Raw genomic sequence first — 22453 nt, forward strand, 5'->3', positions numbered from 1 at the left:
CATACTCTTTCCACTCCTCCATTTTATTAAAATAGAAAGTTCCTCATTTTGGATTTGTCTCATGTTTTCTCATGATTAGATTCAGGTTACACATTTTTTTACCAGTCTACTACATGGGTGATAATGTGTCCTCAGGATTCCACATGTGGAGTCACATGATATTCGTGTGTTTCCTCATTGGTGATGTTAATTTTGATCACACAATTACAGTGTTGTCCAATTCCTTCACGATACAGTTATATAAAGGACACACATATACATACATAAACATGTATAAATGTATATACATATATGCATACATATACATTTTAATATATGCATACATATACATTTTAATAAATCATAAGTTCAAGCAGATTCATTTTATTCCCATCCATTCCCAAAGGGTTTATACTGCCTTCTTCCATCCATATTTATATTTCCCCTCTAAAACAAGGTCAACACATTTACTCATGTGCTAAATCCTGTATCTGTTATAATTGCAGAATGGTTTCACCCACACTACTATAATTAAAACCTATACAATTCAAGATTTGTTCGCAATTTTCCCTCCCTATGCTGCCATCCACGAATACGGCAAATAGTTAAAAACTACTTGGATTCATTCTTTTTTTCTTTTTTCAGTGCAGTTATGGCATTCATTTGAAATACAGTGGAGTTTGTTTCAATTTGCTCTCAGTTCTTAAAGATTGAATTTTATATTTTAATATGTAGAATGTTAACATGCTTCCAAAGTTAAAACAATACACGAAGGAGCTCGAAGACATGTTTCTCCTCCGCGCATCCCATCCACTTGCTCCACCTCTTGTGTGTGAGCAGCTTCACTCTCTTCTGGTTTATCCTTCCAGGATTTCTCTTTGTAAAAATAAGCAGTTGTGTTTACGATTTTTTTCTTAATTTTCCCTTTCCTCTAACTAAAGGTAACATACTATACAGGCTGTTTTCACTTCCTGATGTCTCCTGGACACCGCTCCATCTCAGGTCACAGCGACTGGTCACATTCTTTTTTCATAGCTGCACCGCACTTCGCTGTGGGCAGGTACCATAGTTTATTCAACCGTCTATACTTGGGCACATGCCTTTTTTTATATGAAAATGAAATGGTTTTAAAATTGTTTATGAGTTGGCTTGTAAAATGTCATTAAAAACTTTCTTACATTCACAAATCATTTTAGAAGCTTCCAAGGAAAATCTTAAAAGATGAGAAAACCCAAAAATGAAATGGTGAGAATGAATGATTTCTCAGGAATATTTCTACAAAAATAAATGTCATGTGTGTGTTTAACTCTCCCAGCCTTATCACATCTACTCTGTTTTCCAGCAGATTTATTTAACAAGTTTCGTGTCACTACCTCCTGTTCATGGCTTTGAAATTTCTCAGTTAACTTCAAAAGCACCTCACACATACACATAGCCCTACAGCATTTATAGGAAAGCAAAGGGAAAGAAGAGACCATGAAGCAAAGGGAGTATATTAATATTGCTGAAAGGAAATTTAAAAAGCTGTGGAAACTGAAAGAACATTTTTTATGTTTTAACAAAACTGAAAGGTGCAGAATTGGGACCAGTATTATATTGAGCAGACTATACTTTCTTATTACAGGTGAATGATAAATTTAAGAGATTGGTGATAACTCACAGCCAGGAGTTAGGATGATCAATGTTACCCTTGTCAGCATTTCAAAATGGTTTTTCAATTGAACATTCGGGAGCCTTGTATAATGTTGCAAGGAACACTTATGTGGCTAAAACAGCCACAGCATTCTTTGAAGGTTTCAAAGAAAAACATTCTATTTTAACAATCTTAAAGGCAACATTTAGTGAGAAATATCACTGCCTTTCATCGATCTCTTCTGTTGGATGGTCTATTCAAAAAAGATTTAATGTTTTTTCCTTTCTAAAAATCTTATATTTTAATGAACCTAATTGATAGCTGTATTTACAAAATTATGTTTTAGATGAAAAAAGGGAACTGAAATCACATTTAAAGCAAACAATAAGCCCACTAAATTCAGTCATAAAAAACAGTAAAGTCTATAGACCTAAATAAAACTTCTACAGATAAATGAGCTCAAGCCCAGAGAGGTTAGGAGACTTTCTCAAGTCACTCAACTAGTTTAGTAATAGAGCACAACTAAGAACACAAGTCTTCTGACAGCCTGACAACCATGTGTTCAGTATAAGGAGACAGATTTGGCAACAAAACAGGCAAAATAAAATGTGGCTTGAGGCCATGGAAGCCTTCAAGGACATTTCCAGAGAAAAGCCATGTGCTCTTGGGTACAGAAGTTAAGGTGTTTTGTCACTTTCTTTTCCAAGAACAATTGCAAAATAATGCTTTCTAGTATACAATTGATAAAGTTGTCACTAATGATGAAGAAGGATTATTCAAAGTTCCATATCTCAGAGAAAAAGCAAGTACAAATTACATAGTATTATTTTTAAAATAAAATGAGTCAGAGCATTAGCGGGGGAAAAACCCCAAAACTACAAAAACAAAACACCATGCCTAGAGAAAAGCAGACAGGCTACTGGCAAAATTCTTTTATGAAATACAGTGTATAAGAGCACTAATTATCATATGTGTGTGCCAGCAGAGCTTTGCTGTGTGTGTGGACTGAGTAATAAATGTACAGTGTGAACAGCTCCTGGACACTTGGTAGAAAGATGTGAGAAATTCCAGTCAACATTTTATTCTGTTTATCAGTGCAAGCCCTGGTACAAGAGAAGAAAGATTACGCTTGTAATGATTATTTCTGAGCCACTGTACAGCCTGGAGAAGGTTAGTGGCCACCAACACTGGCAAAGCATCATCTAGATCTGTGTGTTATGGAAGAATGTTGATACGCTAAGTGGAAGTGAATGCCCAAAGGCATTCAATTTTATGCACAGGCAAAAGCTGGCAGTCAACATTTTCCTGATCTTAACACTGAAATAAATGGAAGAAATCAAAGCCACTGAGGCACACATTTTTAGCATGCTAAAAATGGTAAGGACCCCAGGACTCTGGTTTCTAAACCTTCATGTGATGGCTGTCAAAGGGAAATATGTTCATAGGAATTTTATATGCAGATGATAAAAACAAAATTTCTTGTAACAGTAAAGACCATTGCCAAAGGTTCAGAGGCCTTCATAAGTGGTTTATCATAGCAACATCTTTAAAATCTCAAATTGCCTCAATGTTTATGTATCTCCAGTGCTAAAATTTCACAATTTTAAAAGTGAAAGGTGAGAAACCAGAAGTTTTATGCAGGCAAACTGTGATTTATATAGCTTGACCACAGAGAGTTTAAATCTTTGTCAACACTTGATGATTCTCTTCATTCAATGTGAAAGAAAAGAAATCATTTTATTGGTAGCCTGAAACTAATTTAAATACTGCAGAATGGAACATGAAGAAACCATTTTTCCAGAGACAAATACAACCAAAGAGATAGTTATGAATGCATTTGCTGCTCTCTCTAACATAGATAGAATCAAACTGCCAGGTTTTGAGTATGATATTGTTGACTTAGAATTTGATATAACAAAAGGAATCTGAGTTTATGTTTGAGCTGAATATCCAGGATGATCCAGATCTCTCTGAGGAACCACCCAACACTTGCTATCATAGCCGACATCCTGTATTGATCAGATACATATTTCTCATTAAACAGAAACAAAAAATGAAGAATGAAAAGAAAAGGTGATGGAGCCTGAGCTATCCTTTTTCAAGGTGACTTTTATCCAACAAGAGCTTGTGTAGCACTTAACTCTGGACTAGATTCTGTACTTTATAAATATCAACTCATTAAATCATCATGAAAACACTATGAAGTAGATATTATTATGTACATTATACAGATGATGAAATTGGGGCACAAGAGGTTATGTAATAAGCCTAAGACCATAATATGTGTCTAGTTTTAGTGTATGGGTGACTAGTCAATCTGAAAGATCATTTATGAAAGGTTATGAGCAATGAGCAACACTGTCCAACTCACTGACTAAAGACTTCATAATTTTTAAATTTTTAATTAAAACTTAGAGTTTTTTTAATACCTAAAATTGGTGGCCTGAGTACCTTTATCTGTTCTATATGACTATTAAATGATTCCCAGATGCCAAAAGTTTGAAAACAGTGCCATATAGAGAGTGCCATACTATCATATGTGGGAATTTAATATAAAACAAAAGTAGCATTTTAAATCAAGAGAGTAAACATAAATTTCATTAGGACACAGGACTATCCATTTGGGGAGAAAAACTGAATTACATTTCTATCACAATAGCATATACAAAAATAAAATTAGATGGAGAGAAAATAGACACAATACAATGAATACAATGCAGCTATTTAAAAAGCAAGATGCAGACTAGGATCTGTTCAGGTGGCATGATAGTCATGAAATACTGATAAATAGAAAGCAAGTATTAGACTAGTAATATACAACTACTTATATAAACATTTTCCACCTATCTACATAACTACATGTATATAAATCTAGAAGTAAACACATCAAATTATTTTGAGTGTTTCACCTACAGAGTGGAACAGAGAGAAAGCCCTTTATTTTTACAGTCTTCTGTCTTATTTGAATTTTTAAATGGTATTGTAATTTTTTTAAAAAAATCAACACATAAACACAATTAAGTGATGATGATGCTAGGCAAGTAACCGGGACACAGGTCACGAGAAGCCTTCCTTGTATGTCTTGTTAAGGATCTTTTAGTTTATTTTTAGTCGACAAAGCATTAAAAGATGTTTTTAAGTAGAGGAGAAAAGACATTCTTGCATTTTATAAAAATCTTATTACTGGCAGTGTGAAGAATTAATTAGAAAAGTAGCAAGACTAGAAATAGGAAAGATGGTTAAGGAGGCTTTTAATATATACTGATACTGAAAACTTCTCTCGTACACGTACAGTATTTAACTTAGTGTATTTAGCCTTAAAATCCCCTGTATTGGAACTATTACAATCCCCATTTCGCATATGAGGAAATAAAGGCTCAGAGAAGTTCACAAATGCTCCATTTGTACAGTTAGTAAACACCTGGAATTCAAATTCAAACCCTGTTCTGCAAAGTTATATTACATTCCAGAATTCTGCAATTTCCTGGACAAGTGATAAGGAAGAGCTCAATCAATGCAGAGCAAAAGCTGGAATGAAGGGAAGGGATCAAATTCAATAGCTATTTAGGAGGTAAAATGGGCAGTACCTGATGAATGGCTGGATACAAAGGATGAAGAAGGTAGAGAATTTAAACTAATATCCAAGTTTCAGGGTTGGGAAAAATTCCCAAATTTTCTATCACATGATAATTTTTACTTTTACAATGTTATCAATAATTGATACTTTCAAGAACTTTATGGACAGCTCATGAACAACTATATTTTCATATGTTCTTTTCAATTCCAACTTTCTGATGCATTGTTATAGCTTCAATGTTCTCACAGGTCTCTTGCAATAAATCTTTCATCATAAATGTCTATTCACTGCAAGATACTAGCAAACTATGAGGTTATGAAACCCCTTCCTTGCTTTTCTCTCAAGAAGCTTTATGACTTTCACCTGAGCTAACAGTGGAGACTATAAAAAAAATATTAGAACCCTTTCTGGTTTTCTCTTACTTTAATCACAGAAGAAAAATAGAGAACTTAAAAAAAAATGCACACACACACACACGCATACTTTCTCTCTCACACACAGCATACACATAGACACACATTTTGTTTCCCTGCCCTTTTTAAACTACACCTTAATGTAGCTGTTTTTAATGGTGAGGCAAGGGAGGGATCCATGATTTCTTCAGGGATTTTAGAAACCTCCTGAATTTTATATAAAATTTGCAAGCAAATGGATATAAACACTTCTCTAAGGAGATTAGCAATAGCTTTCATTAGATGTTCAAAGGGGCCTAAGACCTAAAAAAAGATTAAGAGCCACGTGGCTATCCTTTCAGGGAATCTGTCATTAATCAATCCACTGACTAACATATTTAGGAGACTTCAATAAGCAGAACACAGCAGTTCACTGCAGCTGTTCATCATAGATCGACAGACCAGGCAGCAATGCACGCTTCAAACTCTGCTTTTTCAAAGTGACGCCTATTTTTGCCATCTATTTGTTAGGCTAATGGGGAGAAATCATCACCTACATAATTAAACATAACTTGCTGCAAAGCTTCAGTTAGGATGGCAGTGAAGGATGGCTGATTGTGTATTTTTAAATTCTCATTTTAGAGACTACTTCCTTGCTATTTTAAACATTTTTCATAGATTAACTCTGAATCCCAAACTGCTGCCAAGCTTATACCAAGAGGCATTCTACAGAGAACACAGAATTCGTGGCACAAGAACATATTTTAGTAAGTTAGTGAATGTAACTCCTACTGTTGTTTTTAAATCTATTCTACTACAATCTCAGATTCAAAAATTCTAATTTCCCCAGAACCTGATGACCTATTGATAGTAAGAAGTTTAGCTGATAGATGATAGATTAGACTACATATCCCTCTATATATGTATATAATGCGCACACTCTCTCTCTCTCTATATATATATATATGTGTGTATATATATATATATATATACACACATATATATATATGCCGTCTCGATAGATAGATAGATAGATAGATAGATAGATAGATAGATAGACAGACAGACAGACAGACAGACAGAACCTGACCATTGACTGAAACAAAAAAACAGCACATACCAGAGTAGGTGAAATACTTACCAACAAAGACCATTATGAACAAAGAGAAAGAACCCACACAGTATAAAATAACTACATAGACAGAAATTTAAAAAATAACTTCAAAAGTTGTTTGATAATTCATTAGCCATCACTAATTTCACAAATCCTCTGAGTCTAGCATCTAAAACAATAAACCCACATAATTTTTTCCCTTAAGGACTAAACCCTCCCAGGGAAAAAAGACAAGAATAAATTTCATTTAACTAAAGAGGAACTGTGGAAACTGAATTCCACTATTTTCTTTTAATTTCTCTTCTCCTCAACAGCTCTGGTATCCAGCTTCCAGCTGGAACTACAGATAAACAGCCTTTACAGGGATTTCAAGCTCCTCCAGAGAAGAAAAAGCAGCCCTGATCTGGCTGTACTGCTTCACTACTTCAGATCTACTAAACCATTTCACAGTTCTCCTGATACTTTGAATCACATCATTTTAAGAAGTGGGGAAAGTATCTGAGCCATAAGATCAGAACATATCTTCAGTTTTGCGCCAGACTTCAGGGCTTTAGGGAGTATGAGAAATGAACATGAAGGGGAATTTGCTCTGTTCTTCAGGGTCCCAGCAATTAATCAGTTTAAATGACTTCACACTGTAAGGTCACATTCTAGTTTTAAAACTTCCTTCTTTGCCCTTGATATGACTTGCGATTTAAACCCCAGACAAACATCCAAATATAATACACACAATATTTTTTCAAAAAAGATTTTTTTTTCTGGGAAAAGTGTTAAACACCAATGAAGTTATCTTAAAACTAGAGGCAACAAAATATATACAGAAGACAAAAATAAATAAATAAACAATCAAACACTTCAGTCAAATAAAAAGAGCATACAGGAGAAAAAAAATGGCATAGATGATAGAAGCTTTGTTCATCCCTCTTGCAACCAAATCAAAGTTGTGACAGAAACACAGAGCAAACAGCAAGGAAAGTCGCCTGGGATCTAGATGAACAGAACTACAACTAGAGAGAGAAAAATTAATCAACCTGCAACAGAAGAAGGTAGGAGGGGGCAGGGACGCAAGGCTGCGAGGCTGCCCAGTCCTGAGCAGCTGAGTGAGACAGAGACTGGTAGCTGCAGCCAGCAGCCACAGACGCCTCTTAAAGGGGCCGTCCCCACAAGCGGACTTTTGTGGTGACAGACTTGCTCGTCCTGAGCACCAGTGCAGAGTTGGCTGCTGAGGAGGCGCAGGGGAACAAGGGACATACAGGGTAACACTGAGTTGTCAGAATGAGGCCCAGAGGTGAGGCTCTCTCCCATACAGAAATACTAGTGGTGTCCACTATTCCTCTGTTGAGCCCTCCCCCTACCAGTGTGCCCACACAGGAGCCATCAGAGCTGAGACGTCATCAAACTGGATAACAGAGGTCACTCCACCCAGAAGATTCCCTGAAATTCTACCTCCCCCAACTTCCGGCTCCACCCAAGCCACATCCAGGTGTGTCCTCAGTGAGTCAAGTGCTCTTTGCTGAGCAGCGCCAAGACTCACACTGGTGGCAGCTGGCCTTGTTTTCTTGTGGCAACGATTAACAGAGCATCTGTAGATTGCTTGCTGAATCTTAACAGGTGGCCCCAAAAGGGCACAGGCTGGGACTAAACTTGGCCTGCAGCTGAACCCCTCTCAGGACTGTGCCACTGGACACTTACTTCACACAGCTGCACTAATCAGATGAGGAGACTTAGGTGCTTTGCTTAGTACATAGAAACAGACACAGAAAAGCGGCCAAAATGGGAAGACAAAGAAACAGAAACCAAAGGAGAGAACAGAACAAAGATCCAGAAATAATGGAGTCAAGCAATCTAACAGATGCAGAGTTCAAAATACTGGTTATAAAGACGCTCAATGAATTTAGGGGAAATGTAGATGAATTCAGTGAGAACTTTAACAAAAAGATAAAAAACATAAAAATGGAAATGGAAATTATAAAAGGGAACCAGTCAGAAACGAAGAACACATTATCTGAGATGAAGAGTATATTAGATGGAATAACCAGAGTGGATAAAGAAAAGAATCAAACCTCTGATATAGAGGATGGGGAAGCCAAGGACACTCAATCAGAATGGCAAGAAAAAGGAAGCCAAGACAATAATAATAATTTTACTATTAAATGTAAAAATATCCATGTCATAGGGGCACCTATGGAAAACAAGATGTTGAAGAGCTAATAATGGAAAACTTCCCTCACCTGGTGAAGGAAATGAACATACAACCCCAAGAAGCTCAGGGAGTTCCCAAAAAGATGAACCCAAAGAGGCCTGCACCAAGATGCATCATAATTAAAATGCCAAAGGTAAAATACAAAGAGGAAATCTTAAAGCAGCAAAAGAAAAGCAGTTAGTTACCTACAAGGGAACACCCATAAGACTAGCAGCTGATTTCTCAAAAGAAATTTGCCAGCACAGAAGGGCCTGGCACAAAATATTCGACGTGATGAAAACCCAGGATCTACAACCAAGAATACTTTACCCAGTAAAGCTATCATTTAGAGTTGAAGGACAGATAAAGAGCTTCCCAGACAAAAATAAGCTAAAGGAATTTATCAACACCAAGCCAGTATTACAGAAAATGTTGGGGGGATTTCTTTAAGAAGAAAAAATATATCAAAAACAGAAATAAAGAATGGTAAGAACTACATTCCTATCAATAGGAATGGGTATCTCAAATGGGAAAGAATTAAGTGCTCCAACCAAAAGACAGATTAAAAGATACACACAGACCAAAAGGAAGAGAATAGAAAAAGATATTGCCTTGATGGACCTAGAGGGTATTGCACTAAATGAAATAGGTCAGATAGAGAAAGACCAATATCACGATTCCACGTACATGTGAAATCTAAAGAACAAAATAAACAACAAAAAAAATGGAAATAAACTCATAGATACATAGAATATTTTGAGGGCTATTAAATTAGAAGGGGGTTGGGGGAATGGCAAAAAAAAAGGCAAAAGGATTAAGAGGTAGAAATAGATAGTTGCAGAATAGACATGGAGATGTAGAGTGTAGCATGGAGAAGATGGTTAATAATGTTGTAATAAATATGTAAAGGGGAAGAGGGGTACTAGATTTAGTGGGGTGATCACTTTGAGAGTTATATGGATCTCTGATCACTATTCTGTACAACTGAAACTGGTATATTATTGTATACCAACTATAATTGAATAAAAATTCATTGAATTGTACAATGTAAATATGAGCATCTAATTTTCTATTATGTTTCAATAAAGCCAGAAAAGGAAAAAAAATTATACATATTAAAAAAAAAAAGCATACAGACTGAGGCTACATTTGATTCTAAGCTTATCAGAATAATATAATGAGATAATATATCTCATTATAATATGAGATATTTCATTACAGTTTATACGACCACTAAAAAAGCCATGCACAGTAATCATGTGGCTCATGATTGATATTCAAATTATTTTTTGAAGATCTATATTAAAAATAAGATAGTATCCTCAGTGATTATCAAGAAATTTGGAAGCATGTTAAAAACACAAATAATTTGACATCTGACTAAATTGTTTTGGTTGGAAAGGTGCTAGGTGTCTCACATAGTTTTACAGGGGATTATAAAAAATATGAATTTTCACAGCAGCATCTTCCTGCACCTGCAGACTGAAATACAAATCCAGACTTTAAACAACAACAACAACAACAACAACAACAACAACAACACACACACATACACACATTCTCCAAATTCTATTCAATGTACTGCTGTATTTAGAAAAATCATATTTTTAAAAATATAATTCAGATCTGGGTGAAGAAGTTACATTTAGAGAGAAAGCTATTCTTTTTGTTTGGAATTCGAGTAAGGAAGATTTAGAGGGGACAGGAATGTGTTCAAATAAAGGCTGTCTTAGGTCTAGGTTAAACCAGGAAAGTGTCTTTGCTCCCCTCACCTCCAAATACTACCCCATCATCCTACAGATGGCTGGACTTTCCTTATTAGGACACAAAATATTTCTTTCCAAAATTGCAATAGATTATGATCGATTTTAATGGGGAAAAAGAGAGTATGATACAAGAACATGAATAAAGTATGTCTCAGACTAAGATGTCACTGAAGGAAGCAGGGGAGGAAAAGCAGGAACACCAAAGTTTATATAACAATTGTGCCTTATTTTAGGAAAGAAAGGGAATCAAATGAGGAAATGTTTGTTTTCATCATGAAGTCAGTAAGTCATCAACTGTATAAGCATGAGGAACGACATTATAATGAGAAAGAGAAAGGTTTGGAACACCAATATATGCCAATATTAAGGTATCAGATGAAGCTCAAATAAATGATGGGTGTTTTTCAGACTGGTCACTCATCCTGAAGTACAGAAGAACGTGAAACCAAAATCCGAATGTCCTCAATTGGTAGGGCATGCTCCATGGAGGGCACGCAGGAGCATTACTGTGGTCAAACTGAGGTAAGTCCTGACAAGAAAGAGTAGGAAGATGGGGCCCTGGCCAGTGTTCTGAATGAATGCTACCAAGAATGACATAGAGAATGGGGAGAGCAAAAGTCTAGGATCTGAGAAAAGAGTAATTTTAAGAATTAACTGCATTTAATAGACACTGTAGTATGCTAACACTTCATATATTTTATATGTAATTCTTCAGCAGTCCCTGAGAAGTGAGTGATATTACCTGCCATTTACAGTTAAATAAACTAAGGGTCCGAGAAGGGCTTCATAGAGTCCTTCTATAAAGTGAGGGAAAAGTAGCTGGAAGGACTCAGTAAGGCAGCATATGTAAAAGCACCAAGCAAATGATAGGTGCTCAAAAATGCACTTCTCCCAGAGAACCATAGAGCAAGGACAAATGTCAGTCTTCAAGATTATAATTCTACAAAGAGACAAAATATACCTACAGGTAATTATACAGAGTAGCATAAAAATTAGCAAACATGTTAGTACATGTTGGAACTACACTTACAAAGATCATTATCACAAAAGTGTGCATGAAGGGCTAAAGGGGGGACCAGCTTGGAAAGAGAGAACCCATTTAAGAAATCTTTGCTACAATTTATGTGAAACAAAAAAAAAAAGAAAGAAAGAAACCAGGCTTATTCCTAAATGAGGCAGTAGTGGTAAGGACAGAGTAGGAACTGAAGAATTAAGACGTGAAACTTGAGCAGACTACATTATCAAACCACAGAGCGAAGAGAGAGGTAGGACTCAAGAAGGCCAACAGGGAGGCCCATTCCCAGGGACAAAGAGCCCAGGAGGTGACACATGGAAGGAGGCTGAGAAGATGAGTCCAGTTTGAATTTATTGAGTGTTAAGAAATATGTGACATACAGGCGAGAAGACCAAGAGGAAGATCCAGGAGGATATAAACTCCATTGCATCTAGGTGGAATGGAAGTTAAAGACGTAGATGAGATGCAGTCAGGGTTTGAGGGCGGGGTGGGGGGGCGGAGTGGAGAGGGACTAGGCTAAATCATAGCAGAAGAAAAAGACTTTCAGAAGAGCCTGGTAAGGAGTGGCTAGGAATAAGCAAAATCAGAATCTGACAGTAGACGGTGTTCTGGAGTGGAGGGAGTATAAGATGGGGCCTAACAGGTGTCTGGCTGTCAAATCCTGAAGGTCACTTTTGTGGGCACAGTTTGAAGCAGTGGTAGGAGTAAAGGCCAGGTTGTAGGAATTAGAGAAGGAAAAGGTTAGAAAAATCAAGAAAAGAGAAAATGAAGTCTAAAATTTCAAGAAGCTGAACTGGCGTAAGGAGATGAGTTAAAGAGGAAAATCCAGAATAAAGGGGCAGTATTTTTTCTTAAAAATGGAACAGACTTAAGCATATTTGTAGTCTAAAGGGAAAGGCTCAGAAGAGAAGCAAAGTTAACTTAAGAGCAAGACATGAGATAACTGGTTGACTGAAATCTCTAGAAAAATATAAATGGGAGAGATCCAGAGCACAGGCAAAGGGATGAGCAACAGAAGGAGGACACTTCTTCCAGTACAAAAGGAAAGGAGGTGAGAATAAGTGTGGCGAGAGGTTTGCAGGAGGAAATAGAAGGGGGGTAACTCCATATCCATCAGAGGAATGACTACTTCCTGCTGAGAGTGAGGGAAGATGGCTGAGAGATCTACCCTCTAGGGAAATAGGGCATGTGCAACCTGACAACCCAGAAGGATGGCCAGGCATTGCCCAGTTCGATGGAGACTGTGAGTATGCAGGCCACCAATTTGCAAGGCTTCATGGTTCTTCTCCAGCGGCCTCAGTACAGAAGTTCAAAGGCAAACATTATTCATCCAAAGCCAAGATTTTGGCAGACATCGTGTGTGTGTGTGTGTGTGTGTGTGTGTGTAAAGGGTGACTAGGGGACAAGAAAGTTGAAGATCTTGGCAAGAGAATGGCTGAAATGATGGAATTAGGGTTCTAGATTGAATAGGGGCAAATGTGAAGGTTGTAGAGAGAAAAAGGAAGAATTCAACAAATAAGCTTTAAAGAAAAACTAGTACAGTGGAATTAGGGTTCTAGATTGAATAGGGGCAAATGTGAAGGTTGTAGAGAGAAAAAGGAAGAATTCAACAAATAAGCTTTAAAGAAAAACTAGTACAGTGGAATGACAGTGGACAAGGTCAGACGGTGAGATTTAAGGTTCAACACTGCAGAAGAGATTCAATTCTGACTTATGCACATGTGGCCATAGAGCAGATGGCCTGAACTGAAAAGGAGATTCAGGTTCCTGGGTGGTGGCACTCAAGGCACTATGGAGTCAGGTGGACCATAACCTGGGCGAAGTAATGTCCAAGGATGAGAACATGACTGCAGGTGGGAGTGGGATGGCAGGGAAGAGGGCACAGGTGCAAGAAGGATAGTGGTGTGAGTGGACACACACACACACACAAATGAAGTAACAAGAGTGGAAACGTTAATAATGAGGTGGCCCAGACCTAAAATGGGGGAAGGCTGAGTGTGGCAATGAAAGGGTGATAATAATGAGTGGGTGGGGGGCTACGAGAAAACTGGGCCTGCTGACCTTGAAGGATGGACAAGTGGGTCTGGTAGAGGGGACAGTGTGCTTTTGGGATACAGAAGCCACGGCAGGAGGCAGGTGTGCATTCTGGCTGGAGAGAAGAGCAACCAGTGTGCTGAGTTGTTAAAGACAGTGTGTCACTTGTTTACACAGGCGAAAGTGATGGGTTGCAGAGGTCACAGAAGAATAACGGAAGGAAGACGACCCATGAGAACTCACTCACACCAGGGGCAGTAACAGACCAGAATCACCAATGGAAAGGGGATGGTACTGTGGTCGGCACAATAGTGTTCAAAACCTGTGAATATGGTATTTTACATGGCAAAAGGGATCTTGCAGATGTGATTGAGCGAAGAATCTTGAGAAGGGGAGATTATTCTGAAATACCTAGGTCGGCCCAATGTCATCAACAAGGGTCCTTATAAGAGGGTGGCAGAAGGATCATTGTGATGGAAACAGGTTGGAATGATGTGGGCTCACAAACCGGGTACCAATGCTGGTGGCCTCTAGAAGCTAGAAAAGGCAAAGAAACAGATTCTCCCCTAGAGCCTGCAGAAGGAACATAGCCCTGATGACCATTTTAGACTTCTGACTTTCTGAACTTTGATAATAAATTTGTGTGCTTTAAGTCACTAAGTTTGTGGTAATTTGTTACAGCAGCTAAAGGAAATTATTACAACGCCTTAGCTATACAGAATTCAAATTAAAACTATATTACTAAACTACAAAAGGTAAAGAAGTCCAAGAGAGTTTTAACTTTACTTATGATGGCTTTTATTTTGTTCTGAAATACCAATTTTTTTTTTTTAAATGTGGAAGTGTCCCTGCTTTGCAAAGGCCGAAGCACTTGGTTAGCATATCCACACTGCAATCCAATACTGGCCGGCAAAAGAGGAACATCTGTCTGGGGATAAAAAGAGAGCTTTCTGGGCCGGTAACCAAGGACAACAGGGATGTGCGGCTTGGAGGGACGCGTTTTCACCAGTACAGATGGTTTAGGCAGTGCTCCCTTGGTCAGACACCTGACAATGCTACAGATGTGATCTGCTTCCAGAGATCTGGGACTGGTATAGGTGGAGATCTGGGTCAGTTCATAGCCAAGTAGCATTAGGAACAGGCATGTGGTCTTCGTGGAACTCCTATGCTATCTCCTGATCTTCACTCCTGCCATAAGAGTTGGACAGATGGCAGCTACCTGGTAAGTCCATGCTGATGAGTCAGAGTGGACAGGCTGTGACAGTTGCATGAAAAGGGGACATGAACCCATGAGGTTTAGAGAGCAAGAAGAGACAAAGAGGCTTTCAAACATGGGTTAAAATTCTGAAATGTCAAGTGGAGGCAATAATCAGAAGGAGCCAGTGTGTGGACCATCGTGACAGGCATGGAAGAAGCTTCGTGCTAATGCACATCTGTGGGGGGGCGAAGCTAGACTGGGGCCTTTGATTCCAGGCTGACATGTTTAGACTTGATATCATGGGCAACAGGGTAAAAAGGATGCTTTAGGAAATTACACGAGAGGTTAGATGGCGGGCAGGAAGAGATAAGGGAAAAAATATTTTAACATCAGCCGCAAAACAAAAGAAAAAATATTTTAAAGTTTAAATCAAATTACAATAGGCACATTTCACTGGTAATGAAGAAGAATGTTTTAAAATTTTCTGTCAACAGAAGGTGTTTATAGCCTTGTATATTCATTATCCCAGATGGTAAAATATATTATAAAATATAAAACATTTTACTTTCTCTTGTACAAAAATAAATTTAAAACGAACCTGTATATATGTAAAAACCTGTGTGCAAACAAAATAAGGGTACTCTCCTTAAAAATATATACGCACATTTTCTTGGTAGAATACATATCTGATTTGCATTATCAAAATGATAGTGTGCATGTGTGTGGCTGTGTGTTATTAGTATATCTTCTACAATTTAGATATTAAGATGGAAATTATAAATTAAAAGTTAAAACAATACTTTAATATATTTTGATAGTTTTCCATTTAGGATATACAAACTACTTTAAGTGTTATTTTCAGCATTTCAGTGTCAAAAACTGAAGAGTTCCATCTCTTCTGGCTGACCTGAACACCATTATTGTAATATTTACACCATGAAAATGGACATTAATAGTCAAGAGCACAATGTCAAAACAAAACTGAGCTCAATCTGATGCTCCTTTTTGGAAGGCTGGCAGGAACCATCTGCCTTTTGATCCTATTGAAACCTATTTTTAATTATAAACCATGCTTACTTCATCTTAGAATGTAAATGTCGAGTTAGAGCAATACTGTCTTGAACACAAGCATCTTCTTAGGTCATCAGGACAAACCAGACATAATAATTGGTAAGCTTCATTCTTCTCATCCAGGGTCAGATGAGGTCTCCTCTCAGCATGGAACACCTAGAAAACTCATTACCTGTACATTCCACTGACTGTTAAAATTCTACCTCACACTGTTACTGTGCTTTATGGGCACATCTCATATCCCAACTATATGGCAAGATTTTAAGAAACCATGTCACAAACTCCTTAGGGTTTCACTATGGTGCTTCACACACAGAGAACCTTAAAAATGTGACTAGCTTCACTGTTAAGTTATGAGTAAAGAGAAAGGCACTCCAACATGTCAGATGTGTCTGCTTTCTTGTGTATTAACACTCACTGTCACTTCCAGAGTTGACAAACATTAGAGTTCAAAAGCCTAGGAAAGTCATATTTTAAGTCATATTATAAGCCAAAGAGTCATCAAAGACTGCATCCCCCGCTCACTGCTCATCTCCACTCAACAGGCAGTCTCTCCAAAGAGAACTCATTCCTGTCTATACATGTCCCAAGACCGTCCTCTCAGTGCTCTTTAGTACCCCTTTTGCATGATTTCTATAAAGTTGAGAGAGAAGAGTTATATGACCCATAGCTAATTACTACACAGCACCCAATACTGCCATAAGGATTTATTTCAGGAACAGAAATCCCACATTTGCCCCCTTTATGGTTTTCCAGTTAACACCAGATCACAAGAGAAAATCTGGGGGAGAAATTCTTTCTTCTGCAGGTGTTCTTACACTAGTTGTTGAACCTTAAATGATCTTAAAGAAGAAACTAAGAAATAATGTTAACATACTGACCGGCTGAGATGAGAGAGGAAATACAGAAGCTAGACAGAGAATCTAACACTTTGCTGTCATCAGCCAAAACTTGCCTTATTCTGGAAATCAGAACAACTTTCACCTCTAACACACACAATATCAGCTTCAATCCTGAGTGAAGGTAAGAGAACTTCTGTGTCCTAAGATCCTAATCTGAGGACAAAGCACAGGTCTAACTCCTAAGATACTGCTTAATTCATGATCAATTTTGTTACATGTAAGTTCTAACTTCAATCACTGACTGTTCCTACATGGCTTCTGGCTACCTTAAGACCCTGGGCAGTGAGTGATCCCATCCAAGCCTGGACTGTGTCCTCTGACTGAACATCACATACTGGACCCTGGCTGGACTATATCTGCCCTCAGGATTCATGGCACGTGACAGGCTTTGGCCAACTCCTGATCTGGCCCACTATATCCTCCTGATCTACAGTGAACACCACAGCAAGAGCATGGGATGGGCACAGGGAGAGGAGGAAGGGTGGCCCCCGAGTTACATTGGACTGCCCCAGTCACTGTAAATCCCCTTTAAAGATCTTCTGTACTCAGAGGAGGGTTAACAGAAATCATTCAACATCAAATAACCACATGAGCTTACTCAGCAGAGTAGGCACTGTGAGGAAGCATGAAAGAAAAGGAAGAAAAGATCCCTTCTCTACAGAACTTATATGGTTTTGGTGGAACAAACTCCCTAAGTCTCATCAATTGACAGCACTGTGGGGTCTGACTCCTAAGCAAGCTTTGCACAGCCCTTAAAACCTTCTTCCATAGTGAACCTCTGCCCTGCACGCAGAAGCCCTGAGGAGGTCCGCACCTACAGATTTCCAAGCCTCACCCTCCCACCACACTCCGCCCCACCGTCAAGGTTCCAATTTAGGTCTTGGGAATACCCACACATCTGTGTTTTCCAAAGCTACACAAAAGTATCTAATGTGAAGACTGGGTTGAGAACCAATAAGAAAATATTTAGAATTTCTTAAATGTGAGGTGCCAGCACTTGGTTTCTCTCGTTCCCTGTTTGCACCTTTTCTTTCCTATTCTAGTGTCATGTCCAGGATTACAATTATTAGCCCTTTCACATATTAAAAAGTACTAGATGTAATTCAATATATGACATGAAAAGTAAAGCAAATAAAAGATTTTAGCTTCTTGTAGCTGGTTAAAATGCAATATAATGATGCAAATCTGACATAATTTTTTACACACATTGTCCCTAAAATACTGAAAACACAGGCTAAGAAGAATAAGGCAACAGAAGGTTTGGTTCCTTGGGTAAAGATGATCCTCTGAGGCTGCAAGTCCCCAAGAACAGCAGTCACTTGATCAAGCAAGTTCACATAGGCTGCTCTGGGCATCTTTACAGTAAGTAGGATACGATTTAGAGGCCTCGCTGTCTCCTCTAACATGTTGCCTGACCCACCACATCCATGCAACACATCAAAACAGATCCCTCTAGCCTGATCTTTGGATGGGCATAGGCAAGCAATATCAGCTAATAAAAAGAAATGCTAACATTTATTGAGTATTTATTTTGTGTAAGTTGCAGCCTATGTCTTTTACATGTACCACTGGTTTACTGCTGAAACAACCCAAGGAAGTAGATATGGTACTTTCCCGATGAAGAAACTGGGGCACAGAGAGACTGAATGACTTGCTGAAGGTCATAGAGCTGGTAGGTGGTAGCATTGGGTTTCAAACCCAGGAGTCCAGGTTGGGCGTACACACTCTGAAGCCCTAAGGCTTTGGTTAGCTTTGTTATGTCATTTCCCAGCAACTATGAATCAAATAAGCTTGTATACTATCTAGACAAACAATTTTCTTTTAATTAATTCTCTAAAGTGTTGATTCCTTGCAAAAATATAAGACCTTCAGTGGTTCACCTTGGAAAACAGTTCAACGGGTGCTGCTATAGCCTTCTGTTCTTCCAGGTACTGTTCCCAAGACCACGTGTTCTGTGCAGCCACTGAAGACACTGGAAAGACAAACACAATGACTCTTTTTGAAACAATTAGCGACAGAAAAACAATACAATTTAATTGAAGATAAACCCAAGAAGCAGGCAACTAATAAGAGCCTCTCTCTCACGTTCTGTGAGCATTCAGTAAAAGCATCCAACCACTCCACAGTCAGCTTTTCCTGTTTTAGAACAGAATATGAGTACATCCTACTCCCAGGGAGATTTCTGGTGCACATCTTACTCCTCTCATGGAACAGTGAACAGATATGGGTTCTCCAGAAGATGATTTAGTTAATTTTAAGGTGAACGACTTGAAAAATTTTTTATAATCTCCTCTCACTTTCATACCTCTTTTTGGTGTTAATGTCAGTTAGTAAACCTGTAGGAAGGCAATGTGGAAATAAATGTCAAAAGCCTTAAAAAGTATTCATATACTTTGAACCAGCAATTCTCCTCCTAGGAATCCGCCTTAATACCAATATAGTAGATGTGCCAAAGGGATAAAAACATGAGTTTTTATCCTAGAATCCCTCATAATAATGAAACATTGGAAACAAACTAAAAATCCACTAGCACCAGGTTAACTAAACTCATTATACAGACACGTCATTTTAATAAGTGGCCATAAAATGACATTGTAGCAGATTGTTAATGGCAGAGAAAGATTAAGTTAATATTATACAACTAAGTGGAAAAAAAGCAGTTTAGAGAACAAAATGATCCTTTTGGGTAAAATGTAATGGAAATAAAAAGACAAAAATTATATATATGTGTATGTATATATATATATTATATATATAAATTATATATATAAATTTTATATTTAAATTTATATATAAATTTTATATTTAAATTTATATATAAAATTTATATTTAAATTTTATATATAAAATTTATATTTAAGTTATATATATAATTTATATTATATATATAAATTAAATATATATATATATATCTCTCAAAATCTTAAATGAAGTCATCTTTAGGTTCCAGGATTATAACAAAATTTCTTTCCAATGTTCTCTGTACTTTGTTTATCTGCTTTCCGAATGTTCTAGATGAACAATTAACCTTTGTAATTCAATGAAATATCATTTTTAAATAATAAAAGTCTGGCCAAAAAAAGGTTAATAATTGTTTTAAGTTTATATTCTACTTCCCAGTAATTCTTCCTATAGGATTACATGCTAAAGAAGTACCCATGATAAAACTTAATGGTAAAACTGTATATCACAACATTATTAGAGCAAAAATGCAAAATCCATATTTTTTAAATAACAAAATTTATTTTCTGGGGTAAATAAAAATCAAAGTAAGGACACAAAAGAGTATTTATGATATGATCCTAAATTTTAAAATACAAATTATTAGATATATTAAAACATTCACTTATTCAACATATTTATAAAGCACCTTTTTTATGCAAGGCACTAAGCATATATTATGTGTCCACACATAAAAACACACACTCATAGAAAAGCAATTGGAAAGAAATAGCAAAGTATTAACAGTGGCTGTACATAGGTGGTGGGATTAATGTAAATATTCTTTCCTTGTTACTTTCTACAGTTTAAAATGTCTACAAGTATTACTTAACTCTCTTCTATACACGTGCATTCACACACTCACACAAACACAGACACATATACACGCATCCTTAGAGAAGACTGGTCAAAATATTTAACATTTATCTTGCTACAAAACGTTCTAGAAGAAGGTACATATGGTAAAAGTTCAGAACCGCATTAGCATTGGTGATGACAGCTGATAAGACACACCTCTAAATCAAGCATTTGAAACCTCCCAAGACAATAAAGCGTCCTGATTGAATAACAAACATAAAAATTCATCAAGTTGTGCAGGAAGAATTCGTGTAGACTTTTAATCATTTAAAAAATATTTTCCGAGCTCCTCTTAATGTGCCAAGAAGTATGCTGTCTGCTGGAATAAAAACACTACCCAGAGCCTGGTCTAGTAGATGAAAAATAATAATGTACATTATTTTTCCTTTTTTATTCACATATATCATTGACAAAGAATAATATTTTATGCTTGGATAATAAACAAAAATCTATATTAATTTATAGTTTTAAAACAGACACACACAGAGCGTGCAAATTAACATTTTCTATTTATCAATCACAACATAGTTATTGCTAAGCAATACACTGAAGTATTAGAATTTTTAAAGACTTTTAATCATTAAATAAGGCTAACAGAATTGTCATAATGGATTTTCTCGCTGTGTTTGAAAACAGTGAGACATCATAATATGATTTCCATCAAGGAGCTTACAGTCTGTTGGCCCATTATAGCACTTAAAGATTTGCCATTTCTACCACAACATGAGATATTTTATTTTTCTAAACAGAGAAAGCAATTTGACAAACCCTGAAGATGAGCTGGTAAAATTATTCAACATTCCTATTTTCACATAAACATTTTACTACATTACAATTATATGCTTTACAAAAAAAAAAAAATACAGCAGTGTTGGCTCTAAAGCAAATATAGATATCTCATTTTCTACAACAGCTGTGTTCTTAAAAAGACTGTGTAATTTCTCAATTTAATCATATTTCCAATTGTCATATATTATCATTTCATCAGAAGTAAATCATATCAAAGACCTTCCTTTACAATTACGTGAGTATACAATGAACCTTTTAACATTTATCAGAAAAAGAAAGAATAATATCAAACAGTAACAACTTTTGACAAATTAAATTTCTGTAAAGCAAGTGAGTGAGCAATACTGTGCCTGAAGGCAAGATGCGGGAATTCCAAGCTCACCTGCACCAGAAGCCTGTAGACAGGCCTTCCCTCCTTATGGATTCTATTACTCCTTTTATCTCTCTTCACCTTATTTCATTCTTTATCACAGGGATTTTATTAGCTGAAATTAACACTGGCTGAAATGAACCCGTTTGCTTATTTAGAATTAGAATGTGAGATCCTAAAAAGAAGAGATCTTGTTGGCCTTGATCATCATTGTGTCCCTGGAGCCATAATCATGCCTGGCTGTAAATATTTATTTATTGAATTAAAGGGAAGGTAGAGAGGTAGAATTTTTGGCTTTAAAAATTAATTCAAAGATACCTATTTTGACCAACTTATTTCTCAGTTTCCTAGAGGAAAGGAAACGATTACGAGACAACACTGCTTCAAACACCAAATTTATCTTTTATACAGTTTTTGCTGACATACTATAGATGTCACCTTCATTTACAGAGTACTGGATATACAAACAGGTTTGTAAACCTTAAATTCTTTAACTTTTCACTATACATTCTGGCTGCAGCACTGTATTGCAATTATTACTCTTCTGCCAAATACTACTACTATACAAAATATATTTGACTGTATATAATCTGTGACTCAATATACACCTATTATATGCCAGGTACCAAATGAGGTGATTAGGATACGTCTCTGTCTGTGTGTGTGTGTGCACGTCCGTGTGCGCGTGTGTGCATAAATATGTAATGAGCATGTTTCCACTTATCCTTTATAACACTGAATTTATAACCTTATTTTATAATTCTAAGAACCTGTGGCTTGCAGAAGTCACATATCTAGAAGAGTCTGTATTAAACAACATTTCTAGCCCATGCATTCCCATTATGTAAAATG

At 36.9% G+C, this 22453-nt stretch overlaps 1 protein-coding gene across 2 annotated transcripts in view; it reads right to left on the reverse strand.

Annotated features, from left to right (window-relative positions):
- Positions 1 to 22453, reverse strand: part of L3MBTL4 (L3MBTL histone methyl-lysine binding protein 4) — a 285078-nt gene that overhangs the window by 227999 nt on the left and 34626 nt on the right. For both annotated transcript variants that reach the window (XR_005649230.1, XM_039845772.1), the window contains exon 3: positions 18744 to 18835. Coding sequence is in view for 1 of the 2 variants with exons in the window: in XM_039845772.1 (XP_039701706.1) it covers positions 18744 to 18835 (92 nt within the window). In the remaining variant the exon portion in view is untranslated. The remainder of the gene's footprint in view (positions 1 to 18743; positions 18836 to 22453) is intronic.

The sequence above is a fragment of the Pteropus medius genome, unplaced genomic scaffold (assembly GCF_902729225.1).
Source record: "Pteropus medius unplaced genomic scaffold, Ma_sr-lr_union100, whole genome shotgun sequence".
In the NCBI taxonomy this organism is placed as follows: domain Eukaryota; kingdom Metazoa; phylum Chordata; class Mammalia; order Chiroptera; family Pteropodidae; genus Pteropus; species Pteropus medius.